General features: G+C 36.3%; 1 protein-coding gene across 23 annotated transcripts in view; it reads left to right on the top strand.

The window, feature by feature from the left end:
- LOC113650479 overlaps positions 1 to 21,687 on the top strand; it is a 289,734-nt gene that overhangs the window by 239,269 nt on the left and 28,778 nt on the right. For 15 of the 23 annotated variants that reach the window (XM_047816721.1, XM_047816728.1, XM_047816727.1 and 12 more), the window contains 11 exons: positions 932 to 1,207; positions 4,049 to 4,477; positions 9,087 to 9,512; positions 9,963 to 10,223; positions 10,338 to 10,595; positions 10,670 to 10,915; positions 11,825 to 12,082; positions 12,212 to 12,514; positions 12,684 to 12,953; positions 13,987 to 14,070; positions 14,994 to 15,602. In XM_047816721.1, the coding sequence (XP_047672677.1) occupies positions 932 to 1,207; positions 4,049 to 4,477; positions 9,087 to 9,512; positions 9,963 to 10,223; positions 10,338 to 10,595; positions 10,670 to 10,915; positions 11,825 to 12,082; positions 12,212 to 12,514; positions 12,684 to 12,953; positions 13,987 to 14,070; positions 14,994 to 15,060 (2,878 nt within the window). In that variant the 3' untranslated portion in view covers positions 15,061 to 15,602. Of the gene's footprint in view, positions 1 to 931; positions 1,208 to 4,048; positions 4,478 to 9,086; positions 9,513 to 9,960; positions 10,224 to 10,337; positions 10,596 to 10,669; positions 10,916 to 11,824; positions 12,083 to 12,211; positions 12,515 to 12,683; positions 12,954 to 13,986; positions 14,071 to 14,993; positions 15,603 to 21,687 lie in introns of those variants that run through there. The other 8 variants (XM_047816741.1, XM_047816736.1, XM_047816722.1 and 5 more) reach the window with 7 other exon arrangements.

The raw sequence follows: 21,687 nt of genomic DNA, 5'->3' as shown, positions 1-21,687 counted from the left end.
TGTGTGTGTGTGTGTGTGTGTGTGTGTGTGTGTGTGTGTGTGAGAATATGGTTTTATATATATATATATATATATATATATATATATATATATATATATATATATATATATATATATATATATATATATATAAAGGATATATAGTGTTTATACATATTAATGCATATAAAGAGAGAGAGGTGATACCACGGCCACAAATTAAGAATTCATTCCATACTAAATAATAAACACAGGTATATTGTGGCCACGTTGTCCTTCATTTTTATATATTATTATATTGGTCCACATGCTCCATGCATTGCTCCATATTACGTAATACTGTACATGGTGCTATAGAATTCACCAGCATCATTCATCAATGTTTAAGTAAATTTTATTTCATTTTACTTACCACTCAAAGCACCACAAGGTTAATGGTGATGATTTCTCCAATGATTAACAGAATTTTATGGGCGGAGTCTAATTTAATCTCTCTAACTCTGTAATTTAACCCCAACACTGAACACCATTTTACTCTAAATGTGTTAAAATAACTTTGGGTGTTGAAACCAACTCTGAAATGTCTAACACCAAAATATTAACACTCCAGTTTTTGCTGTGTTGGACTGGGACAGTTAATGTGGCTATAAAACAGCAGGTTGTTTGTAACTCAGGAATAACATCAATATGTATTTTAAGTGAAATTATTTGCTATTTAGCACAAGCCCCAGTAAACAGTGTCAGGTGATGCTCCTGTCCATGGCTACAAGAAGAAACTGTTCATTTTTATCTTCCTTGATATGAACAGACTGATAGTCTGATGTTCTCTACACTAGCTGAATATTAGCCTTTATTATTAGCCTCATTTATGTGTTTGTTCTGAGCTTTAGGTGAATCTTTTTCACTGACTGTGAGATTCTTCCTCATAACTTATATATTTTCTTACAAACAGGTTTTATTCAGGATCTGTTCAGTTTATGGTGAATCTGATCATCGCAGCAGTCGACTGTCAATCAGATAAAGGAGAGAGTTTTACTGAGCTGCTGGTGTCAGTGTGCAGCTACAACACATTCCCTTTTAGACAGTTTTATGGATTCCATGAAGAACAGAGTGATTTCCTGCTGGATCTGTTCTCACATGTGAAGCAGTATGAGAGTAAAACACACAGGACTGTCCTTCCTGCATTGCTGACAGTTTACCGGTCACTTCCTGCTGTCAGGTTTAATGAGTAAGTTATTATATTTCTCAGATCTGTTTTATTGCTCTGAGCTCCACAGCTGATTAAAGCCCTGTTTATAATTGCTGTCAGTTTAATATTGTAAACTAAATGTTCTGCTGGTTCATAACTTTAATAATAAGTACATTTATAAATTCTTCCTAAAATGTAACTGAATAAATAAAGTCTCTGATTTGGGGAAATGATGGAGTGAAACATGCTGAGCTCCGTAACAGAGTCTGAGGCATCATTTTAACCAGAAACAGAAGCCCAGAGTTTATTTCCTGGTGATGGTGCAGACTCTCCATGACAGAATGTGATCATGTGACCAGCGAGCTCTCTATAACTGAACTCTATGAGCTGTACAGATGAGGACCTCTGATGTTCAAACACTGCAAATGTATTAGATGTGTCATTAATAGAAAGCTGAGCTCTGTGATGTGATTTGTACATTTCAGTGATGAACATCGTCACATTTTAGACTCATGAAGAATCATTCATGATGATGAGTAAATACTGTGTCCTGATCTACATATTACAGCAGGGCTCGAAAGTTTCGGCACCCCAGGTAAAAATTTGTATTAATGTGCATAAAGAAGCAAAGAAAAGATGGAAAAATCTCCAAAGGGCATCAAATTACAGATTAAACTTTCTTATAATTTGTCAAAAAGGTAGATTTTATTTCCATCATTTACACTTTCAAAATAACAGAAAACAAAAAAATGGCATCTGCAAAAGTTTGGGCACCCTGCAGAGTTTATACCTTGTACTGCCCCCTTTGGCAAGTATCACAGCTTGTAAATGCTTTTTGTAGCCAGCCAAGAGTCTTTTGTCACGCACTGGTCTTTTAAGGTCTGTCCATAGATTTTCAATTATGTTGAGGTCAGGAGTTTGTGAAGGCCATGGCAAAACCTTCAGTTTACGCCTCTTGATGTAACAGCTGGACAGAGGTTCTTTTCATTAAATTCTGTTCCCTTTCTTCTCCAAACGTACCTTTGCTCATTCTGGCCAAAAAGTTCTACAGTATTTTAACCCCATCGGTCCACAGAACTTGTTTCCAAAATGCATCAGGCTTGTCTACATGTTCATTTGCAAACTCCGTAGCAGAGGTTTTCTTCTGATGACTCTTCCATGAAGAGCATATTTGTACAAGTATCTCTTTATAGTGGAATGGTGAACCACAACTCCAGTGTCTGCCAGATCTTTCTGGAGGGATCATGCGGTCAAACGTGTGTTTTGACTTGCTTTTCTCACAATCCTGTGAGCTGTTCTGTCTGATATTTTTCTTGTTCTTCCAGATCTTGCTTTAACTCCCACTGTTCCTGATGACTGCCATTTCTTAATTACGTTCTGAACAGAGGACATTGGCATCTGAAAACGCTTTGCTATCTTCTTATAGCCTTCTCCTGCTTTGTGAGCGTCAACTATTTACAGTTTCAGTTTTCTAGACAACTGCTTAGAAGAACCCATGGTGCTGATTGTTGGGGCAAGGTCAGATGAGTCTGGGCATTTAAAACCTTTGAGATTGACATCACCTGGTCTTTCCAGATGATGATTGAGGACAATCCATGACACTGTCAGGTCTCAACTTTCCAAAGGGGGTGGTGCATGCTATAAACTCTGCAGGATGCCCAAACTTTTGCAGATGCCATTTTTTTTGTTTTCTGTTCATTTGAAAGTGTAAAAGATGGAAATAAAATCTACCTTTTTTTTGACAAATTATAAGAATGTTTAATCTGTAATTTGATGCATTTTGGACATTTTTCCATCTTTTTTTGGCTTCTTTATGCACATGAATACAAATGTTTACCTGGGGTGCCCAAACTTTTGAGCCGCACTGTACATATAGATGTAGTTACTTTTACACTTAAAGTGGAAGTTCACCTTTTACACATTTGAGCAGTTGATTTCTAGTCACCTCAGATAGTTTTATATCATTACATCATGTTTCAATATGTACATTTCATCCATTAAGGATCATTTTGTACAGTAAATTATAATAAGATGGATTTGTGAGTCTAAGTGCAGTAATTGTGTTTCCTCTATTCGATTCCTCAATTTATTTTTTAAACAGAAGACATAAATCCCTAAAACCTCCAGTTGTTTGTGATGGTCAGCGTGATCCTGTTGTGATTCAGTCTGTTCTCCTCTTTAGGGGTCGTAGGTTCAGGTTCTTGAGGAAGACAAACCACTGTTTATTTTTTAATTAGTTTTAACAAATGATTTAATCAGCTGTTATAAAAATCATACTGAGGTGTCTATAAATCATCCTATAAGAGTTTAGAAAGTGTCAAATGTGAAAAAAGGTGAACTGCCCCTTTAAGTGACTGATTATTTAAAAATCCTGTTATTTAATATTTTACACTTAATAGAAGTACAGAAATCAATGAAATGTATTTTATATACACTGTACAATTTATTTATTTATTACTAACAGTTGTGTAATGATAACTATCAGACTGCAGTAAAATCAGGGTTAATAATGAAGAGAACTGGAGAGTAAACGAGACTCTGTTCTTTTCTTCTTTTGGTGGATTTACATCCAGTCTGTTGTGTCAGTGTTCTCTTCATCACTGAGTGGGATTAAAAATAAAACAAATATGTTTCAGTACCCAGTATATAAGAGTTTGTTCATCTTATGTCAGAGGGGGCGTGGCCAGGAGGGGGCGTGGCTTTCTGTAGGGATTCTGTAGCTCTTGTAGTTCTAGGATTATTCCAATAATTATAAAATATTAACAAAAACAAAAGTAAGTAAAGTGGAAAAACTTTATTTCTTCTGTATTTTTCTCTCTGTATGTGTGAGAGTTCTCTCTGTGTTTACTGTAATAATGTGAATCTTTCACTTTTCTCCAGGTCTCACTTTACAGATGGAGAGAAAAAGAAAAAATGGAGAGAATTTCTACTGGATTTGTGTCTGCAAACAGCTCTACACCAACCACAAAACATCCAGGAGACAGTGGAGAAAGTGATGACAGATATTGAAGAATATGAGGAAGATGAATATGAAGAACAGAGTGATTTCCTGCTGGATCTGTTCTCACATGTGAAGCAGTATGACAGTAAAACACACAGGACTGTCCTTCCTGCATTGCTGACAGTTTACCGGTCACTTCCTGTTTGGTCCATAAATCTCTCAGAGAGAAAAGTCTCCGTCCTCCTAGAAGTGCTGAAACTCCAAACACAGAAGATACCAGTGGAGCTGAGAGACTGTTCAGATGAAGAGAGTGAAGTGAGGAGTTTCCTTCAGTGTCTGCCCTACATCTCACACCTCAGCTTTAATGAGTAAGTTATTACAGATTTCTCAGACTTTCTTTAGTGTTTGAGCTCCACAGCTGATAAAAGAAATGTTTTTTTATTTTTAAGGAAATATTTCTGCAGATAAATGCGACTGACCCTGAATCTTAATTTTTAAATTAATATCTGACTTTTTTCAGTTGTGAAATCTAAACCATCATTTAACTTTATTCTTACAAAAACATCCCAGACTTCCAGTGACATTTTAAAATGTTTTAATTTTAGTGTAATATAATTTTTGTGCATTTGTTTTTCTGATTTAAATGTAAAAATCCTCCAGTCATCTGATCCAGGACACTTTACTGTAGTGCACTAAATATCAGAACTGAATACACTGAAGAACAGGAGACACTTTTTGTGTTCTAAAGTTTATAGTAAAGTTTTAGTGAAAATGCCTCATTTTTATAGAAGTCTGAGGAATCTGTCCTTCCTCTTCTTTATTTCCTGTTTGGTTTATTAAGTTCTGTAAAACCTACTTGATGAAGATAAAGTGGTTAACTGTGACTGAAAGATCATGTGATTGTCTGAGTGAGACTCGTGTAAGTGGAGAGATAAAGACATGTTCAGGGTGTGACTTCATCTCCAGACTCTCATCTACTTTTTCCTGAGTGAGATCCTGAGACAAACACAAATGCAGGTGAAACAGCTTTAATGAAAGTAAATTACTAACAACTTGATGGTCAGAAACACAGACACAGGTCAGATGATCAGTAAACAGAACAGACTGATCAAGGCAATAAGAAAGGGAACAAGGTCCAGAAACTAGCTGAACTCAGGAGAGCAGAAACATTGACCAAAAGACTCGGTACAGTCAGGAACAAAGCAGAAACAGTGTGAATCCCTCAGGAAAGACATGTGTGTGTCTGTGTGTTAGTGATGGCCGGTTCACCAAATCGGACTGATTCGTTCTAAACAGTTCTCGTCTCGAGTCAGCGCTGATCCACAAGTTACTAGAGTTACTTACTTTCGGTCATGCCTGACATTCGGTCCGACTGTAAATAAACTAATATCCCGGAGTATATGTAACTCCTGTACACTGAACTGAGACGGTGTGCTGAGAGAACTGTGAGCTCGAGCTGTTGTTACTGCGCATGCGTAAATCACTGAGCTGATACAGCAATGTAAATGGTTATGATTTAATGTCTTATGAACGTATGAGTGTTTAACTCAGTTACATTAGTTTTTGAAACAACTGATGGAGCAAAAGAAACATTTAAAAATTATGCTTTTTTTGTAAGTTGATGAAGATTAGTTTATTAATTTTATAGCTTTAAGACATGTAAAACACCCACGTTTGCACATCAAAACCTGTACTGGGTGATTTAGTTACAAAACTTAAATGTAAGAAACGTATTCAACTAAAGTTATAATTACAAAGAACTTTTCGAATGTGTTAAATTGATTGTATTAATATCTGCCGGCAGCGGATTTTAACTAATGAATCTTAATCCTTTTTCTAACTAGACACTACAAGTCTAGGTCTGATTGACTTACAGCTAAATATCTAGATAATTTGATCAGTTATCAAAGTTACTGTGTTCATTACATCATCACTTTCTATATCAGACATGAGGGAAACTCTCACATGTGACTGTACTGTTCATCACTGTACTGTGTGTGTGTGTGTGTGTGTGTGTGTGTGTGTGTGTGTGTCTGTGTCTTTACCACTGTGATTAGTTGGTGTACAGCAAAAAGTCCAGAGTTGATTTTAACACTTTATCAGAGTTTATGTAGCTCCACACGCTCTAGAGTTAAATGAACACTTTAAGACAGTTAAACATTTTACATTGTGACACAGTTCATTATTTGAATCTGAAAAAGTGTTAAAATGACACTAAAAGGGATTCAGATAAAGACTGGTCAGAGTTGTGTGTTTTAGGTTAGAATTAGTTTCACTCTGTAAAGCCTCAAAAGATTTACAAAGTACTATGAAGTGAAGTGAAAACAGTTAAATAAACCACATCACACTAAATAACTTCCATCAACTTGTTTATTTTAGCTCTCATTGCAGTACAATTTCTACATGAATTAAAACATTACAAAAGAAGGTTTGATGTAAAAACTTTCATCCACGACACTGTATGAGCTCTGAAGATCAAATATCTTACAAACTGTAATATCTGACATTTGTATAAAACACCTTTCCTCACTTCAGTGTACTCTGAATGCATGAAGATGTTCTTCAAAATTCTCTGTAAATAGTTTGTTTGGCAAAATATGAATGCAGTTATTAATCAAAAGTTTATCACTTATTTAACAGCAGACTGGAATTTTACTTTCCATTGTACTGCAAACAACACGTCCAGCTCTATATTCTAAACCATCAACTTTAACCCAGCTGGCTGATAAAACATCTTTAGACATTTCACAGGTTTGATTTCTGACCACATTCTCTTCTGTGATTAAAAAAGGTTTCATTGGGACAAACTCCTTATGTTTGAGGGTGAAGGTTTCCCAATGAAAAGCGATGGCCATCTGATGATTTTTAGCAAATGATTTTATGGTTTTGAAAGTTTTTAAATTTTTTTTAAACATCTTATGTTTGGCTTTGAATATTATAGACCACATATATAATAAGTGGCCAATTTTCCTTATAGAAGATGGGTAATGAACTGATGATTTTTATGTGGATACAAGTAGGTAAATAATTTGAGATGGTCAGGGATCAAGTGCCAGAATTGATAGAAAGAACCAGGATAGTAACTCTGTTCACCTCTTATATGTGACATCAACTGTTGACTGTTGAGGTGCTGTTTCTGACAAATACAACAGATCAGCATTCTCTCAGAATCATATTGCCCAGACTTTAAGTTAATGTTACTGTCTGGTTAAGTGGTCTAGCTCAAGTCTTTAACTCTGAGTGACTCACATATTCCCCACATCGATGTTGTACAACGTCTGGAGGAATGTGTAAAAGTTAACAAGGTCACTATCATATGACAGCTTGAACACAAAATGTGCCTTGACAAGTACATCAAATGCTCCAAGGGAGCGGTTTGCCTGGCATGGGATGAGATGCTTATCCAAGGCAATGTAGAAGATCTTACTTTTCTGACAACAGCAAGGAGGTACAGTTGCTGATGCTGGTTATTGTTGAGGTGTTTCTCCAAACTACAGCATGAACACTGAACATTAGACACAAACATAATGTGCAGTCACAGAGAAAGTAACATTATAAAGGTGATTGTTCAAACAATGACTAAATAGCTAGTAATATATGGGAATGTCTATGAAGACTAATCTCATTATTGTTTGATCAACACAAAACATTACTAAATTGTCTTTACCTTATGAAACACTACAAGTCTTTCAGCAGTACATGCACTAATTTTCTAAGAATTCTGTCCTCCTGGTGGTGGTGGAAGGAGATGTATCAGTAAGAGAAGTGATGCCATTTCCTGTTCGTAATCTGAAGACAAGGATTCACATGAATTAAGTAACAGAAAACTTCAAATACAGAGAGAACTTTAAGCATTCATCTTCATGTTGTGTTTATGTAGTTTTCGAAAAAATAATCCAGACAATATCCATTACAATGAAAGCCAAGCTGCCACTGCTGGGCCCTTGACCAAGGCCCTCAACCCTCCCTGCTCCAGGGGTGCTGTATCATAGCTGCCCCTGCTCTCTGACCCCATCTTCTTCAGTTGGGGTATGTGAAGAAAAGAATTCCACTGTGCTGTAATGTATATGTGGCAATAATAAAGGCTTCTATGCCCCCCATTCTATTCTATTCTATTCTATTCTATTCTATTCTATTCTATTAAAACAATATAGGAGGTAATTGGAACTGCAAATATAGCAAAAGCAAAAAGAAATAAAATACAGCCTACTTCTATTCTCATCAAGATCACTTCCTTCAGGACTTTCAGCATCAAATAGGAGAATGATGTCATGATCCACCTTAAAGAGAATAGTTAGTAAATTATAAACAATTTCTCTCAAACTGAAGGCCATTGAAAATGTTATTCTAAGCCTACAGTCCTTTTGTATCCAGTAATATTGGGAAGGCAGAGAGGATATCAAAGCTCTACAGTCTGGATCTATAACCAGCTTCTTGTGATGATTTCTACAACGATTAACAGAATTTTATGGGCGGAGTCTAATTTAATCTCTATAAAGATTTGGTTTAACACTGATGATCAATTATGTAATTTAACCCCAACACTGAACATCATTTTACTCTAAATGTGTTAAAATAACTTTGGGTGTTGAAACCAACTCTGAAATGTCTAACACCAAAATATTAACACTCCAGTTTTTGCTGTGTTGGACTGGGACAGTTAATGTGGCTATAAAACAGCAGGTTGTTTGTAACTCAGGAATAACATCAATATGTATTTTAAGTGAAATTATTTGCTATTTAGCACAAGCTCCAGTAAACAGTGTCAGGTGATGCTCCTGTCCATGGCTACAAGAAGAAACTGTTCATTTTTATCTTCCTTGATATGAACAGACTGATAGTCTGATGTTCTCTACACTAGCTGAATATTAGCCTTTATTATTAGCCTCATTTATGTGTTTGCTCTGAGCTTTAGGTGAATCTTTTTCACTGTCTGTGAGATTCTTCCTCATAACTTATATATTTTCTTATATACAGGTCTAATTCAGTATCTACATCCGTCCAGTTTATGGTGAATCTGATCATCGCAGCAGTCGACTGTCAATCAGATAAAGGAGAGAGTTTTACTGAGCTGCTGGTGTCAGTGTGCAGCTACAACACATTCCCTTTTAGACAGGAGGTTTATGGCTTCCATGAAAAACGGAGTGATTTCCTGCTGGATCTGTTCTCACATGTGAAGCAGTATGAGAGTAAAACACACAGGACTGTCCTTCCAGTATTGCTGCCAGTTTACCGGTCACTTCCTGTATGGTACATAGACCTCTCAGAGAGAAACGTCTCCGACCTCCTAGAAGTGCTGAAACTCCAAACACAGAAGATGCCAGTGGAGCTGAGAAACTGTTCAGATGAAGAGAGTGAAGTGAGGAGTTTCCTTCAGTGTCTGCCCTACATCTCAGAGCTCAGGTTTGATCTGAAAGCTGCATCTTCACACACCAACTCCAACACACATGTTTACTCTGGGTTTATTTTTATGTTAATACACAAAGACTAAAGAATTCTCCAGTAATAATGGTCTATTACTATGGAAAAGAAATTGATTAGTCATCAACATTGTTGTATATTATTTGTAACTGATTATATTTCAAGTTGAAAATGAATCAAAATGTAATTAATCTCCTGTTTTATAGATTATGAGATTAAGAAACTTTAAAGTCTTCAGGAAAGTTCAGGATAATCTTAGTTCTGATTATTAGGAAACTAAATCTTAATTTCTTCTGTTGCTTGCAGTCGAACTTATTTAAGTACATATTTATTTTGTGACTAATACAGTATCAGCTCCAACATGTTATTTATGGACTTTTACAAACAATTACATTAAAAACAATAACAGTACATTAAACCTGTCTGTTTTAGATGTGACTCTTGGTTAATTCCACGTTTAAGTAAAGCAGTTGTTGCCCATGCAGAAGATACAGAGCTGGTGAGAGCTTTCTTTGCTGCTATGGACTTCGTCCTCATTATAGATTGGGTTTTAACTACTCGTGAGTGCAGAGCTGTGAGGAAATTACTCAATCTCTCAGACTCCAAACTCAAACTCACTCTAAAACCACAAGCCATCTCTCTCAGAGGAGCCAGACTTCTCCTCAGACACATCACACACCTACAGAAACTCTGGTATGTGTTAATAATCACTTTCTTCACGTTTACACGTCTGTGTAACATCATTAAGGTTTAACATGCTTTAGTGAAATTCACTTTGATGACTGAGTTTGTGTGAATGTTTTTCAGCCTGAGTGAGCGTTTGGTAGTGAGGATGGCCAGAGCAGTGAGAGCCGGTGGGTCATTCAGGAGCAGTGAGAGCCGGTGGGTCATTCAGGAGCTCTGTCTGGACTTTAACATCATAAACCCAAAGACCTTCAGATATCTGAGCAGTTTGTCGTCTCTCCTGAACCTCTGGACTGTTCACTGTGTGAACCTCACTGAGTACAGGATGGAGGCTCACTCTCTCCTCAGCCTCATGTGTCATCCTGGCCTTTTCAAGATCAGGTCAGTTTCCAGTTCACATCTTTATCATACAAAAATGTCTATATTATTATTTATAAACTTGTGTCTGTGTGTAGATTATCGAAATGGACTCTCCAGCAGTTTACTGATCTGCTGTATGAAGCTCAGGATGAAGAACTGACTCGCTTTTTCCTGGAGAAGGTGGGAGGAGACCTGACTTCCTGTTCTCTCAGCTGGGAGGAGCTTATCTATCTTCTCCAGCAGCGAGTTTGCTGCATTAGTGTGAACATCAGAAAGAACAAAATCACTCATAAACACACCAGAGAGATTCTTCCTCTACTGTCTGAAATTCAGTTTAAACGGTAAGAAGGAAGAAATGTAAAGTGTAACTATAACATCCAGATTCATCTTTTATTATAATAAAACCATTTATTTCATCTTCAGACGTTACTAAGTTACTAAGATCTGTTTTCCAATTGAGATTATTTTATATGAATATGAATGTTTTGTCATGTAAAATTTATTTACTCTGATTAATTCGCATGCATGATGGATATATCTTTGAAATCTCCTTTCATACTTTGTCCATAAAAATGATTTTGACCATTAATACTAATGTACTATGGTGAATATGTTGTGATAATCCATTTGCAGAGACTGGAATTAAGTTCCATTAATATCTATTTTTGAATATTAATTTTATGTTGTATTTAGGCTCATATTTGCAAGTTCTAATCATTAATACTATTCTGTTCCTTCTGCAAATAGGTTGCACCTCAACAGATAGTTAAACATGATGAGGGTCAAAGGAAAAGTCAAACCTAAAAGTTCTTGTCTTTTTTTTACTGATTTACTTTGAAATCTTGAAACCAGTCATTCTAGTGAAACTAAAATACAAATACACCGTATATAAAGTAAAAAAAATATAGGTAAAGCTAATTTCTAAGAAACACATTCCATTGTTAATATATGAAAGATATAGTTCAGTGTATGTTACATTCAGTGTATGTTCTTTTTTAAATGCAATGGAAATAATCATTTTTAACATAATATTAAACAAATAAATAAACTTAGGCCTCTTTGGCCTGAAATAACAGAATATAGCTTTTATCAGAAAGACATCTGCTGCCGCTTCACAGCTGATGTGAAATAAACACTAAAACAGCTGATAGACAATTAAATAAACCCCAAATTAATAATAACTCCTCAAATGGTAAGAACAAATACAATGTGCCAGAGGATTAATAAAAGTGTGTTTGTAACCTTCACAGATTGAACCCCAGTGTTCTGCTGTCATTCATCAGAGAGATCTATGAGACTGACTCTGCTCACTATGTGTCCAGTCTGTTAAAGTCAACACACAGCTGTATTAACCTGAACAATAGAGATCTGGACTCATACCACTGTACTGCCCTGTGCTTCACCCTCCAACACTGTACATCTGTCTCTCTGAGCCTGATGTGGACCTCCATACCAGACGGGGGGCTGGTGAAGATTCTACCCCTGTTCAACAGACTTTCTCAGCTCAGGTAACTCAGTGTTCACATGGACAATACCTGGGAAATAAATCTACATGTTTCAGTAATAGAAACCGCAGTAATATTTACTAATACATAAATATTTGCAACAGTCATAAGGCTTCTTTTCTTTGCTCTCAGTGTTGACAGGTTTCTGTTGCTCAAGTTACTCCACTGCTGCAGTATCTCTGAGCTCCAACAGGGGGCAGCAGCAGCTGTATTCTCTGCTCTGCAGAACAGACTGGACTTCTCCTGTAGCACTGGTTTGGATCTGAGCACAGAAACACAGGATAAAACTCTGCATCTGAGCACCGAGGACTGCAGAGACATCAGCACTGCCATCCAGAAATCCCAGCAACGTACAGAGCTCATTCTAGAGGACTGTGAGCTGGAGGACACTGGAGTGGACGTGTTCTTACTCATTCTACATACTGTGAGACTACGGTGAGACACACATACAGGACAAAGGACTTTCAGGACTGGGTGGGACAAACTGACATGTACACTGTGTGTGACTGCATTAAAAGTTTTAACACTCTGACTGGCCATGGTCTAACTCTCTCTCTCTCTCTCTCTCTCTCTCTCTCTCTCTCTCTCTCTCTCTCTCTCTCAGCTGTAGTAAATCTTTGTTGCTCCGGTTCCTGGCTCTTCTCCGTGTGGTGAATCAGTCAGACTGTGTGATGAATGTTATGTCCCTCTCAAAGGCTCTGAATGGAGATATGGACCTCAGCGATACCCCTCTGGATCTCTGTGCCTGTAAATCATTAGCATTGTTTCTGGAGTTTTCTGAAGGTCTGTCAGAACTGGACCTCAGTCACTGCAAGCTCACTGATCAGGGCCTGGAGCTGCTGTTACCACATCTGCATAAAGTGGAGGTCCTGGAGTGAGTATACACTGTCCTTCAATTCTGTGTTTTTATTGATCAGCACCTAAATAACAACCAACTTCCACAAACAAACAAATAATCTCAAATGTCAATAAAAACAGATTTCAGTATGTAGACAATAAACCAGGTGGGTAAAATACGAGACATCACTTCTGATAGACTTTTCAGGTTTACTCAGAGAAGTCGTCTCAGTCACACTTCTGCTGCTACCTCAGAGCTGAATTCAGGGAAGAGAATGCTGAGATGATCAGGAAGTATTTATATAATGGTAGTATTCAATGATCTCTACAAAACAAAAGACATCAGCAGAAACAGATGTGGTAGTTTACACATTTACTGATGATGTCATGAGTTCATTATGGAGTGTCTTGGCTTGGTGCATGTTTATCTGAACAAACTACAAACAATCTGCAACAATATCCTCTGCACCGCTGACACCAGGTTGGACATGATTGGTCATCATGCACAGTGACATTTGATGAAAACCAAACACAGCAGATGACAACAAACCCCTCACACCACAACAGCCAAACATGGTGTTAAAGGAGTGAGGATTTGAGCCACAGGATCTGGGATATCAGTCATTGAGACAATGATGTACTCAACTTTCAAAGTCCAGACCTAAACCCCACAGAGATGCTGTGAAGGGCTTTTAAGGAGAGCTATAACCAAATGCCCTTCAACATCTGTGAAGTGAAGCACTGTTGCACACAATTTCTCCAGTACAATTAATAAACTCCTACATCAAGTTATTACTACTCTGGTAGTTCTACATGTTACTGAATTATAGGGTTTACTTTTCCCCCCCATGTTTTTTGAATGTTGGTTTACCTTTTTGGGATAAAATGAATACATAATGAAACCTGTTTTTGTTGTTTTTGTTTGTTTATAAAAGTTCATAAGGAACACAATTATTCTTTAAGCCCTGATAACTAAAACATATAATTGAAGAAGGGGTTCCCTTCTTATTCCCAGGACTGTGCATCATGCACCATGTAACCTTGTGTATTTTTTCCCCCCTTATCTTTAGCTTGAGTCACAATGACATAGATGATTGTTTAGCAGGAAGAATCTACACAGCTGTTTCCACTACCAGCAACACACAGACAGTTCGGTAGGTGTTGTTTATCTGTGTGTTTTCATACATTTTTTTAGGCAAGATTGCACAAGAGACAGTGCAGTTATATTCCAGCATACAGCCAAATCCCATAGTGCCAATGTTCAGTACAGCAGAATGACTGTGATATCACTTTTATATAAGAGTTCTTCAAACAAGAAATTAATCTATTAAATTATTATTTTAATTTTTGCAAGCAGACAAAACCTGTTTCTATAAGTTATTAGAAATAGGTTCCTGTTCCCAAAACCTACTTTATAGCATGTCAGCTAGCCCAAATTGATTCGTACTTTCCTGTTCCAGATTGTTATTGTACAATGGCCATCCCTTCTTCTTTTTCATCTGCATGTTGACCTGAGAATAACACTACTGTAGTAACCATTTGGAACTTGTGGCGAACCTCAAAATACCATAAATATGATGACTCTTAAAGATCCCACTCGACCAAATCATTAGTGAACTGGAACTATCTGTTGTATAAATGCAGTATATACACTATTATGCCAAAAGTATATGGACACCTGACCATTACACCCATATGTACTTTTTCCCAGACCGCTTACCATAAAATCACAGAATTGTATAGAATATCTGTGTTCTGTAGCTTTACAGTTTCCATTGAGTGTCCTACACTCTCTACATCCCAACGTTAGAGGCTGATCTCACTAATGCTCTTGTATCTGAATGAACACAAATCCTCACAGCTACAATCCGATATTTAGTGGAAAACAGAAAGGTGGAGCTAACTATAACAGTGAAGGGAAATAAATCTGGAATGAGACATTCAACATGCACATGTGGGTGTGATGCTCAGGTGTGCACAAAGGTCTGGCCATAAAGTATAAAGTAAGTGTATATAGAGAAGGCTGTGGAACTGAACCTCATTAAAGGTTCACTTTTTTTTCTTTTTGTCTCTTTAGACTCTTCAACAACAGAATTACTGATAAGGAACCTTTCCAAAAAGACAAGCGCTTCGAGATCTGGTGATGACCGTGTACCCATGTCCAGTTTTCATCCTAAACATTATAAGGAACGAGAATGTACATTTATGAAGTTTGGCAGATTCACTGATCCAGAGTGACTTACTGTACGTTTGAAGTACAGTAATGTGTATGAACACATCAATTCTGGTTCTCTAGCTCAGGGACTAAGTTTTCATGTCTTGCCGATGGTGTAATGGTTAGGGCTTTTTTTAAGAATTGTGCTGTTTAAAGAATTGTTCTACACGTCATACTGTGTATGATTTGTATATGTGGCAAATAAAATTTTAATAGAACATTTCACTATTTTTCCTATTATTTATGCATTGGCACTTTTGTACTTTTGTAAGGTGTTTAAGTGTAATTTTAATTAGTAATTTTTGTCTGAACAATTCTCTTTTATTTTATGGCTTGTTAACATGGTGTATTAAATGTTATTTTCATGTTAGCATCTGGAATGACATGAAAAGGGTACATGTTTTATGCTCTCTGATTGCTAATGACATTCTTTCTGTTACAATAAACATGGAGCTGGGCTTCAAATACACATCCGTGTACATCTGTGCATATATCTGTGTACCTCTTTTTTGTGTTTCTTAATCTTCTGGTTTCTCTTTGCAATCATACAGTACCATCAGTTAGGAAGGATTTACATGCAAGAGTGACTTTTAGTGGAGCATATAACATCAGTTCAGTTAAATGTGACATCATTAGCAATGAGCTTGTCTGCAGATGTTTATTGGATGATCGTTGACCTGAATTGTTGTATTAACCCCATCAACTTTACGTCCATATCACTGTCACTTTACATCTCCTTATTTTTCTTATATCATACTCTTTACAATGTTTACACACTTTGTACATACTTGAACAAGCCCTGGATACACTAAAAATATAGCATTAGGAGAGCCATTTGGAGGGAGCAAAGCACAGACCCTTGCAATGCTAAAGACAATATGGGAAGCGGCAGCAACAAAAGGGATGCCCCACCATTAGTCCTGTCACCACCATGAACCCACCGAACCAGACCACATTGCTAGCCCCTCTGGCACATAAAACCCTGGCTGGCAGGCTATAAGTTCCATGCCACCTGCTTCCAGATGCACACACCACCACCGTGCACCATGATGGCCGCCAAAAAGTCTGGTCAAGAAGATTTTGTCATTTCAACAATATATAGCTCACGCAGTACATAGTGAAATGAAACAATATTTTCCCAGGACCATAGTACATAGTTACATAAAATGACAGAGCTAAGGACTTAAAGTAAGGTGTCCTGGCCACATAAAGTGCTTTGTGTGCAAACAATGTGAGACAAAAGACAGTACAGACAGTAAAAACACTACAGGACAAATACACATAATACAATATACTGCCGACCAGTGTACATTCTGTATACTATACAGTACAATGTGCAAAACAGGATTCTGACAAAAAGGGTTCTAGTAAACATATATACACTTATTTGATAGCAGCTGTTTGATGAGGTTTTGAAATGTGTGCAAAACAGCAATTTTGAGTGAGTTGATTTTGTACATTTTAATGCAGTTCACACATTTACATTGGCATTTGGCAGACACTCTTATCCAGCGTGACTTACATTTATCTCATTTTACAGCTGAGCAATTGAAGGTTAAGGGCCTTGCTCAGGGGACCAGGAGTGACAGCTTCATGGCACTGGGATTTGAACTCACAACCTCCCAAACAGTAGTCCGACACCTTAACCACTGAGCTACTTAACCAAAATAGAACAGATAAAACTCAACTTGTCCTGTTTAGAGGAGAAAGAATGCTGAGTTGCATCTAAAGAACACCTTACCAACTGTGAAGCATGGGGGTGGAAACATCATGCTTTGGGGCTGTTTTTCTGCAAAGGGACCAGGACGACTGATCCATGTAAAGGAAAAAATAAATTGGGCCATTTATCATGAGATTTTGAGTGAAAACCTCCTTCCATCAGCAAGGGCATTGAAGATGAAATGTGGCGGTCTTTCAGCATGACAATGATCCCAAACACACCACCCGGGCAACAAAGGAGTGGCTTCGTAAGAAGCATTTCAAGGTCCTGGAGTGGCCTAGCCAGTCGCCAGATCTCAACCTCATAGAAAGTCTTTGGAGGGATTTGAAAATCTGTGTTGCCCCGTGACAGCCCCAAATCATCACTGCTCTAGAGGAGATCTGCATGGAGGAATGGGCCAAACTACCAGCAACAGTGTGTAAAAACCTTTTGGAGACTTACAGAAAACTTTTGACCTCTGTCATTGCCAACAAAGGGTATTTTCCACCATAATTTGCAAATAAATACTTTAAAGATCAGACAATGTGATTTTTCTCCTTTTGTCTCTCATAGTTTAAGTATACCTATGATGAAAATTACAGGCCTCTCTCATATTTTTAATTGAGAGAATTTGCACAATTGGTGGCTGACTAAATACTTGCCCCCTGATGTCATTGCTCCTGCTCTCTGCACATGCTTGACATAACATCACTGCATAATCCTTATAAACTACTAAGTTTATGAGTCTGTGTGTGTGTGTGTGTGTGTGTGTGTGTGTGTGTGTGTGTGTGTGTGTGTGTGTGTGTGTGTGTGTGTGTGTGTGGGGTGTGTGTGTGAATCCTCGTGCTTCTCAAATTTGGATCTGCTGTTAATTGCTCTAGAAATTTTACTAACCATGAGCTTCTGCCATCATTTGTCTTTGGGTTCAAAGATATATAAAAAAAAATTCTTCAAGATTTACTGCATGTTGTTTTTTTGTGTTTACTAGAAGTTAATGTTGTAGGTGTTCGATCCAGACAACAGTGACTCAGCTGTGTGTCCATAAGCTGTCTGTGCATTCACTGATATTAAAAAATGGAGAGCTCTGATCTGGACAGTTAACATGACCCCACCCTCAAAAAAATGGTAACTTACCTTGTCCCGATTATATTAGTCATTAACTGTTGATGTCTGAAATATTTAGTGAGTATATACATGAAAGAAATATCCAATGAGATAAACTGCTGTACAAAACAGTTTGCCAGAATCTCTAAATAATCAAAATAAATATAATATAAAAGATAGATTTAATATTTAAAATTATTTATTTATTTATTATGTAAACTTTTTCAGGCCCAATAGATTACATACAATGTACTTTTTTCTGTGTTTCTTATTAAAATGTGCAAATATAAAAACAACCTATTTGATTGTCTTTCTTTTATAGATGTAACTGATAATGAAAGTGCAGCGTTCACCTTGTTTTATTCTACAGTGCTGCTGGATTCTGATCAGGAGATTTTCTGTAACAGCAGCTGACAGCAGTGCAGCTACAAAACAGAGATTTATCCTTTTAATCAAGGGATTGAATCTCAATCAATTGATTATCCAAAGCACTTCATTATTATTGACTCATCACCAAATGAAGTGTTTTAGACAATTCGGCATGTATATCTTTTATAAAACTCTATGTGTAAGTGGTATTATTGAATTGTGTGAGGAATTATAAATGAAATGATATTTTTGCCAGTTTTATCTCTTGGTGAACTGCATTTAATCGTAAATTTTTTTTCACTCCAGTGACAGAAAAGAAACAACTTTTTTGGCTCCCAAATGACTCATTTGAACCACCAAACACAACAGTCTTCTAGAGTTTACACAGAATGGTGCAAGAAACAATCCTGTGAGCGGAGGAAATAAATATATTAAATTTAATATATATTATTATATATTCTATATATAAAATATATTATTCAAATTATGTTGATTGTTGTAGTTTATAGTTTTTCCTCACATCTAAAAACATCACTTGATCTTTAAGGGTTTTATCAATAGAAACGTGAGAATCAACTCTAAATCACGTTTTAAAAAAGTGGCTGTAAATCTGAAGTGCAATTCGCAGAATTGTCCACCAGAGGGCGACGATGGCTTTAAATTGGAAATGCAGTTAGAATAAAATTGTCCAGCAGATGGCGCCAATACACCATGACTTAAAATGCACTATTTTTTCAGCACTATATTATATTATATTATATTATATTATATTATATTATATTATATTATATTATATTATATTATATTATATTATATTATATTATATATCTAGCTGCAGCTCTACGTTTATTGAGCTTAACTTCTAATCAACATTGAAGCAAATCGATTCATCAACAAAAACGCTTCCAGTTTGTGAGTCAATTCTCTACAAGAGCCGATTCGATGTATCGATCCGTTGCAAACGACTCATCAATAAATGAAGTATGAAACTCTTTATGCGTAAGTGGTATTATTGAATTGTGTGAGGATTTACAATTGAAGGATTCACTGTGAACGTGAGAAAATGTTGTCGCTTTCATGTGTGGGTCTTTTAAATTATATTTTTGCTTGTTTTTTCTCTGGGTTTAACCGCAAATCCCCTTTCACCCCAGTGAGTCGGCTCACTGAGCTCAGATCAGCAGTAAGAAACAATTCTTTCACACTTAACAGTCTTCTGGAGTTTATACAGAATGGTGCGAGTAACAAAAATAATCATGTGAGCAAATTATGTTAATTGTTGTAGTTTATAGTTTTTCCTCACATCATTTCCTCACATCACATCACTTGATCTTTAAGAGTTTTATCGATAGAAACGTGAGAATCAACTACAAATTTTTAAAAAAGTGGCTGTAAATCTGAAGTGCAATTCGCAGAATTGTCCACCAGAGGGCGACGATGGCTTTAAATCTGTAAAGCATTTTGATTTATATTGTCCAGCAGATGGCGTCAATACACCATGACTGAAAATGCACTATTTTTTTCAACACTATGTTGCTGTTCCTAAGACGTATTATTATTATTATTATTATTATTATTATTATTATTATTATTATTATTATTATTATTATTAGTAGTAGTAGTAGTAGTAGTAGTAATAGTACATTTCAGAATTTAATAATGAAAATCAGAGTGAATATTTTTTAAATTATCCCCAGTGTCTGTCTAAAAAGTAATCCAGACCATGTTTTTATTTCCCAAGCGGGATATGAATCTCTAAGGGTGAATTGAGTCACTGAATCTTTAAATGTGAATCATTAAATCTTTGAATCTTTAGGGATTCACTTCATTTTTGTTTCTCCTGAATGCAGCTTTCAGTTTATATCTTTATGTATTTGTGTGTATGTAGGTGTGCTTTAGTAATAATGTTAGTGCAGTAAATGTATCATTAATGAAATCACTGCAGCATGACTCACTGAAAGCCAACTAAATATTTTATTTTAAAACGTTTAAAAAAATGGTAAAATTATTGGTCTTGTAAATGAATTGTGGGTTTGGTTCTGGATATTGGATATTGGGTAGTTTCCCTAGTTTGTCGTCCGCCGAAGGATATAGGTATTGTTGGTTTGCAACCTGTGACCCGGCATGTGTGTGTTAGAACTTCACCTGGCCGTATCCTCTATCACTCATTTCATTCACATCTACTTCTCAATAAAGTTTGATTTTACATTATATCTGCCTCCGTCGTCTTCTGTCCCTGACAACTTTAGGTAGAGAGAGAGAGAGAGAGAGAGAGAGAGAGAGAGAGAGAGAGAGAGAGAGAGAGAGAGAGAGATTTTTTATTTATTTTTGGAAATATTGGAAAGACATTCGTATTCACACTTCAAAAACCCCAATGTTCAATCTAAATCTACATTGTTGCTTGAAACTTTGTGAAGCCTTTAGAAATTCCCATATTTCTGCAGTAATATGACCCACAACATCATTAGATTTTTAAAGTTCTAAAAGTAAACCAATTGAACACAATCAAATTCAATTCAATTCAATTCAAGTTTATTTGTATAGCGCTTTTTACAATAGACATTGTCTCAAAGCAGCTTTACTGAACATAAACACAGAGCAGAAGGTAAACATAATTAATGATAAAGGAATTAACGAATAATAAAAGAAATAAGAATTAACAGAATAAAAATTCTAGATTATTATTAGATGTATATAGTTCACAGTGTGTATGTATTTATTCCCCTATGAGGATCAAACTATAAAAGTCAGAGTAATAACCTCTTATTCAAAATCTCATTTTATAGAATAACACTCTGAGGTAGTGTTTATAGTCCTATACTTTTTCATATGATTAATGAGATATATCCAGATCCCAAGTTAGACCAGGAATTGGAAAGTCACTGTATGCAGATGATTTTACTTTTAGCAAAGCAAAATGGGTGTTTTGTCTGTGAATGCCAAAAACAAATGTAAATATTTTTTTCCAAAAAGAAAACTAAACTAAACTATATGGAAAAGCACATTAAAACAAGTCTCAACAGAACTGTGAAGCTAATGTGTCTAATCAATTTTACTACATTTGTCTGAATCTGGGCAGAAAGTGTGTTCTTAAACACTTCAGAATTCATCCAGCTGCTTCTGTTTTTTGTCACATTAATAAACATACTGTAAGTGACCGAGTGCCACTTGATGCCATGATGTAAGTCCTATAGTGACAATTCCAATAATTCACTCTTTGTCATTTCCAATGGCAATATCTGACCTCTAGTTGTTACAAAAATGAATAACATTGTAGGATATGTACCTAAGGACGAGGTTCTGCAGTGGTATCAGAACCAGAATTATTGTCAGGAAATTCAGATATCTACAGATGGCTGTAAAAACCCTGAAAAAGGATAAACAGTG

The sequence above is a fragment of the Tachysurus fulvidraco genome, chromosome 7 (assembly GCF_022655615.1).
Source record: "Tachysurus fulvidraco isolate hzauxx_2018 chromosome 7, HZAU_PFXX_2.0, whole genome shotgun sequence".
Lineage (NCBI taxonomy): Eukaryota > Metazoa > Chordata > Actinopteri > Siluriformes > Bagridae > Tachysurus > Tachysurus fulvidraco.
This window is presented reverse-complemented; position numbering and strand designations above follow the sequence as displayed.